This window comes from Gambusia affinis, linkage group LG06, assembly GCF_019740435.1.
Source record: "Gambusia affinis linkage group LG06, SWU_Gaff_1.0, whole genome shotgun sequence".
Classification (NCBI taxonomy): Eukaryota; Metazoa; Chordata; class Actinopteri; order Cyprinodontiformes; family Poeciliidae; genus Gambusia; species Gambusia affinis.
The window spans coordinates 27,684,141-27,691,204 of NC_057873.1; the positions used below are offsets into that span (position 1 = coordinate 27,684,141).

Consider the following 7,064-nt stretch of genomic DNA (forward strand, 5'->3'; position numbering starts at 1 on the left):
GTCAGAGACAGTGGGTAGACAGACTGTACTCGCTCCAGGACGCTTTGGTTCCATTAGGGACCATCCACCCACTAACTATTCAATAAAAGTAGTTTGTGGGTGGATTCTAACATCGAACCTCGACCACTATCCGCCCCCCACCCCATTCCACAGTCCTCATCCTGAAGGTTTGCGCTCTCGTGATGTAATGACCACATCCGGTCTTGTGCGAAGACTTGTCTCAGAAATATGAACAAATGGGCCTTTTTCCCGTTACTGCTAAGCTACTTATTAGCATTTATCGTATAAAAAGACATAAAACCTCTTTCCCCCCCTTTTTGTTTCATATTACATAAAACTAACCTCTTTACGTTTAAGAATGTTTATTAGAATAGTTATAGATTACAAATAAATTAGCTAATTGAATTTTGCTAACCTACATTCCCCGGTATTTTTGAACTGCCTTCAAAAAGCTTAATAAGTTTCTTTGGAGGGTGACGCTTCCTCTTCTTCTTCTTTTTATTATTATAATTGCTATTATTTTTTTTATATATATATACATATATATACATGGTGAACTGAATTTACGATTAAACACAGAATTTAAAGCCAAGATTTGGGTGTTAAAATTTAAATATTCTGTGATTTGAAGATATTTTTCTCTCTCTCTACAAACATGTATTCATATAATAATCTTCAAGGCTTAACTGATTCAATCAGAATGCCTATCAACGCTCTCTATATGAAATATAAGCTCAAAGTTTCAGACATAATTTGGAGCTCTAAATATCTGCGATAACTTCAAGGTAAAGGTTTGCAAGAGACAAAAAGAATAATAACGCAACCAAATTTGTCTCAAGCTGGAAGCAGAAGTGAAAGATTAAAATGCTGAAATATTTTTGTTGTTGCAAACAACAAAAATGTGTTCATTTTTAAAGATTATTCAATTCTAAACTAGCAGAAAAATAATTTATTTTGAAAGAGCACAATTAAAAGTAAGTCAACAGTTTGTCATAAACATTGCATTTTTACAATTTCAGCTGCGTCCTCTGACATAAAAGATTATTTCAATGTCATCCATTCATTTTCTTACACTCTTGTCCCTAATGGGATCAGGAGGGTTGCTGGTTCCTCTCCAGCTACGTTCCAGGCGAGAGGCGGGTTCACCCTGGACAGGTGGCCAGTCTGTCGCAGGGCAACACAGAGACATACAGGACAAACAACCATTCACACACACACTCACACCTAGGGAGAATTTAGAGAGACCAATTAACCTGACAGTCATGTTTTTGGACTGTGGGAGGAAGCCGGAGAACCCGGAGAGAACCCACCATGCACAGGGAGAACATGCAAACTTCGTGACAGCAAGGCAACAGTGCTACCAACTGCAACTCAAATTCAATGTCATTCAATGTCAAAATTAAGGTTGTTTTTTTTTAACAGTTGTAAAATGTCAATAAGTTTCCCCCTTAGTTTCATTTCTTCAAGGACATTTGTTGGTTATATTTTTTAGATCAAGCTCTCATTAACCCTTCAAAAAGCAGTTAAATTCTGTTTACATTAATGGTTTTAATTTAAATAGAATCTATATGTGGTGCCACATAAAAACAAATGTGGAAAGATTCCAGAGTTGTGAATGCTCTTACAAAGCAGCGACACGTTCCACCTTAAAATCAAACTTTTATTTGTTTAATTGGAGATCAACATCTTTAATTTCACAGATGGAGATCGTCTGAAGAGTGAGTGGTGCGTAAATGCAGCCATCACATGGTTCAGCATCACATCTCCTGCTCCACAGGTCGCAACACAACATCCCCCACCTGGAAATCAAGGTGGAGGCGCTCAGACAAAGAAAAGCAAAGCAAAGGACAATCCTTCAGAACTGAAACATGTAAAGAAAGAAAAACCAACTACCTGAACATGAGGTGGGGCACTCAGGACATAAACCACGGCATTAGCAACGTCTATCGCCTCCAATGCCTGTTGAATAAGATAAAGGCTTTACTGCATTCCTCTGTAAAAAGTATGGAGTGTATTTTTGTGTACTTTTTTAAAATATGCTTACCTTAAGGTGATTATATGTTGCAGTGGCTTTGTCAGGGCTTTCGCTGTAGAAACGATGAGCAAATTCAGTCTCTACTATGCCAGGAGAGATGGACTGAAGAGACAAGAGGACAGTCAGTTAACGTTGGGACATAAAAAAGGCGTCTGTCCTATCAGAGACTGCAGAACCGGTCGGACCTGAATCTTTGGGGATCAATTCCAAAAACTCATGCATGAATTGAAAGAATAATAAGTCAAATTCAGCAGCAAATCGTGGATTCCAAGCGCCAACAAGATAGCAATCGCCAACAGTCTGTCGAGACAAAGCGGCTCGAGTCGTGAACTTTCTTGTCAACAAACACACCTTCACAGGGCCGCGCCACACAGTAGGAATGAAAAGATGATGGATCTACTCGGCTTTAAACCTGGTCACGGCTATGATGTTCCCAGAGAGTTCGTTACTGGGCGTGGTGGATCTATCAACATGGACAGATCATAATCTGACTCATCGGAGGCTTACTGTATACAAAAGGTGCGTTTTCAATAGTGGTGGGGCACTCCTCAGATTTTTTATCGAGTTAAATGCAATTAATAGCACTTTAATCAAAACCATAATGAGACAAAATAAGCGAAATTTTCAATTTTAAATACTTTTGAGCTAAATATATATAACATGTTGTTTAAGTTATTCAACCATCAGATTGGTACAAAATGCTGTTTTACAAATTCAGTGTTTTAAGTACGTCTGATCATACAGGAAAGTTCTTTCAAAAGTCTTTTAGAAATGCAGACTGTGGACGACGTTGGGGACGTCTGTGCTGCTGCTACATGATTAGCATTCAGATGCTATGCTAGGCTGGAACAGTTCGTTGATTAGTTAGCTCCTTTCAGCACAACTCGAACACAACAGACTTTTCTATGTTTCATCCTATCGTTTGTTTTTCTTTTGAAGAAGAAATTAACCTTGAGTTGGTTAAGAGAAGCAGCTTTGTTGTTTGTGGATGTCGCTTGTGCGTCAGATTTACGGGCGCACCAGAAACACGTGAATACAAAAGGTTCCGACTGGAACCTTTGCACGCTAAGCTAACCACGTTATAATTTTCAGCGCGTTACAATCGATGAAATCAATGAGTCGAAGTTAAAGCGTTAAAGTGCCAACCCCAGTTTCTAAATGAACGGCACTGAAACCTCACCGTGGCTCTGATGTGAGTCTTGGCCTCTCTGAGCTCCTGCCTCAGGCCTTCGGTCAGGGCGGACACGGCGTACTTGGTTGCCGTGTAAAAATGGATATCGCCGCTGTTAATCACAATGTGTCCACAGATGCTGGAACAGAGGGGAGGAGGGCGGGGGGATATTTGAGGGTTACACGAGTCAAACACGCACAAAGAACTACTGATATATCCCCGCCACAAAAGTAACAAAAACAGCGCAATAAAATGAGTGAACAGGATCAGACATTCTGCGTCAGAAGACTCTCATTTAACTCAGCAGTGTTTTCATAAGCAACCAAAAGCTTGGATTTTGTTTGCTGTGCTTGTTCATCAAAACATTTCTTGTTGCTGCCATTAATTGTGGGCGGCCGGTTATGATTTCCCATAGAAAGTCGTCTTCATCGGTACTTTAGGGCTTAGCTCTGTTGTTCTTCTGGCAGAACAAACAATGGCATTAACTTCGTACGAACTTTCTGTGCTTATTAAGGCTTTTTTTTTGTCATATACAGCAACTGACATGGCAGCTGATACCAATAACTGGATTTAAAATGAAAACAAAGGAAGAAATGTAAAAAAAAAAAAGAAAAAAGATTGAATTAATTACAATAAGGTTCCAGTTCCAAATGATTACTTCCATGATACTCAATGAACCAGAGGCTAAGTTAGCGTGACCAGTTTGTTCTCCACCGCAAAAGACCCAGTCAGTTATTATTACTGTCTGGAAGGCAAAGAAAACAAATGAGTAAAATGAAAGCGTACCTGTTCAGGTTGATGATGTGCCCATCATCAACGTTCCGTTCTTTCATCGACTGGTACGCTTCCCGAGTGCAGATGCTCAGAGCCATAACGTTCACCTGCAGAACAAGCGCACCACATGCAGAGGATGGACACGTGTAGAAAATTGCTCTGCAGGAGATGTTAGTGTCTGTTTTAGTTAACTGAAACATTTTTTTTTCTTATTGTCTGTTAAAGCAGACCATCTTGTTTAAGGTTTGGTAGAGTTATCAAAATTATTTCTATTTACCAAATGCCAAAAAATAATGCAAGTACAGTCTTAGATTTGTTTTTTTTGTATCTCCGTTTGGTGTTATTGCCATCACAGCAGGTAAGGAAAGGTAAGGTAATTATATCTACATAGCACATTTTCAGCAACAAAGTGTTTTGCATGGATTAGAATGGAATGCAACAAAACAACAAACCAAAGGAAAGAGCAAAAGAGAAAAAAGGATAAAACTACAAATTAGTTTCCCAAGTTTAAGGATAAGTAATCTGTAATTTAGGGGTTTCTCTGGATTCTTGTACTCAAAACTTAATGGTACTTTCTAAGTTTGTTCTAGATTTGTAAACTATCAGGAGTTCCTCTAGGTCTTGCTCTGTTATTAAAAGTTTAATACTAAATGCTGAATGTGTAGTTTCTCTAGATAAACTAACAAGAGTTTCTCTGGATTCTAGTCTTGTTCTAATTCCTGCCCTGGGCTCAGTGAAGTACCCTCTGGCCTCACTAACTTATCTTAACCACCTCTAACCTCTTCAAACTAAAAAAAATGAAATCATAAAAGTGGTTAACCTGAGATTAACCTCAGGTAGATGAACTAGCCCACCTTTACCTCTGCTCATTTCTCCCTTCTCCTCCTCATTTTCAGACATAAAATATTTCAACTGTCTCTGAAAGCCTCAAAACAATGTCTCATCAGATTTTCCGAGCCACAGTGAATCCTCACGTCCAGCATGTTCTTCCAGGCGCTGGTTTTGCCGCTCAGCAGAGAGTCGGGGTGAGCCAGGCCGGCGTTGTTGATGCAAACGTCCACGCCTTTGTGCTGCGCTTTGATGGCTGCGAACATGGACTGGATGTCCTCCGCGTTGGTCAGGTCGCACTTCATCGGGATCAGGACTCCACTGAGGCCCGCGCTCTTACACTCTGCAGCCAGGGCCTAAAACGAAGCAGTAGTTTGTGAAAACATTTGATTGAAGCTTCTGACAATATGATGACTGAAAATCTTCTTGTGCTAAAGAAACTTATTTTCAGTTTTATTTAAGGATGGAAGTTTAAATCCAAGATGGCACCACAAAAGACGTGGGAAGCTGCATACATCTAATGTGTAAATCTGCTTCCTTAGTTTCCATTGTGGTCAACTCTGGCTTTTTCAAAACTAATATTTGAATTAGCTAATGTCGAGTCAAATGTGTAAGCTAATGTTTAGTGAACAGGATCTGATTATACAGATCAATAAACTTAAACTTTTACAGTAAATGTAAAAAAAAAAAACCCAAAAAACAAAGCCAGTCATTAAATACATAAACATACACATCTATGCTTTGAATGCAATTAATAAAAAACATATTTATTTTATATGCAGAGGTTTTCTCTGCTGTTCAGTTTTAGCTGACTCAGAACAACTACTGGCATCATTTTACTATTTTACCACAATGTCATATAGTCAATCTGAATATGTTGGAACATATTCAAAAATGAGCAGATGGTTTTGAATGTTTGGATTTGGGGCATTTTCTTTTTAGATTTGCATAACAAAACAGATTTCTATTGAAAAAAAGTACAAATCAACTCCCATACCTCCACAGAAAGAAGAATAAAATATGAAAAATTGCCATTTAAATAATTTCTTACTTTAATGATTTCATTCTTTTTTAGTTTGAAGATTAAAAAAAATATATATATATATTTTGGCAGATTTTTTTTCCCAGGCCTTTCCAGAATGAACACCTTTATTGTATTATAAGTGAATAATTAACTATATTTACACAGTTTAATCTCAACAGGACTTTAACCTGTTCAGGAAATTTCTCTCTGTATCCGGGTAACATACCGTTTCTCTTTTGTCTTCACAATTTGCTATTTTTAAACACAGAGACTGAACATATTTCACATTTAATTTCAAACTTCTGTAACGTGCTTTTGTCTTTTTGAATCATTTGACAATTTTTCAACGATACCCAACTCAATAAAGACCCTAAATGTTGCCTGCTGCAGACATTGACTTCATTGTGTAACTCATGAGTCTCTGCGGAACTCCAGTTTTCTACAAACCAGTCCCGGTGGATTTTAACTGTAAACCGATCTGCTTATTCTATTGCATAACAGGACCATTGTATTTTTACAAGGTTTTGTTAGCTTATATTACATTTAAAATGCCCCTCTGTTCTCCAGCTTATGCAATCACGACACAGTCGAAAGAAATCTTAAACATAAATCCGACTCTATACATCTATAAATATTTTTGTCATTAACAATTTCATGAATAATTTAAGCTCTCTACAACTTTTATTATTATTATTGTTATTATTATTATTATTATTACTATTATTATTATTATCATCATCATCATTATTATTATTATTATTATTATTATTATTATTATTATTATTATTATTATGTAAATGTATTCTCATTTGCTTTGATAAAATTCTAACTTTATATCAAATTGCTCATTTTTCTTTTCTTTTATTATTATTATTATTATTATTATTATTATTATTATTATTATTATTATTATTATTATTATTATTATTATTATTATTGTTTTTTGGTTTTTTTTTTATCAAAGTGTAACAAACCTGAATTTTGTCCAGGCTCCTCGCGCAGCCCACCACCGTCATGCCGTACCGGACCAGCTCTTTGGCGATGGTCGCTCCAATCCCGACCGAAGCTCCGGTCACCAGAGCCACTCTGCCCTTCCAGCGGTCCATCACAGCTTCACGGCAGGTCTTCACTACAGGTAAGCAGGGCAAGAGACAGAGGAAGCCGGGAGAACACCGGTTTTTTATAGTCCGGAGTTGTGCCGCACGGAGACGCCCCATTCTGCGCGGTGCGTT

At 37.7% G+C, this 7,064-nt stretch overlaps 1 protein-coding gene across 1 annotated transcript; it reads right to left on the reverse strand.

The window, feature by feature from the left end:
• Positions 1–1,639: 1,639 nt before the first annotated feature.
• LOC122832193 (dehydrogenase/reductase SDR family member 11-like) lies at positions 1,640–7,064 on the reverse strand. The gene is made up of 7 exons (XM_044118718.1): positions 6,807–7,064; positions 4,955–5,164; positions 3,993–4,087; positions 3,216–3,345; positions 2,045–2,137; positions 1,894–1,959; positions 1,640–1,799 (listed from the first exon to the last, which is right to left on the reverse strand). Exons 1-7 carry the CDS (start codon positions 7,047–7,049, stop codon positions 1,758–1,760), a joined length of 879 nt encoding a protein of 292 aa, XP_043974653.1. The 5' UTR covers positions 7,050–7,064; the 3' UTR covers positions 1,640–1,757.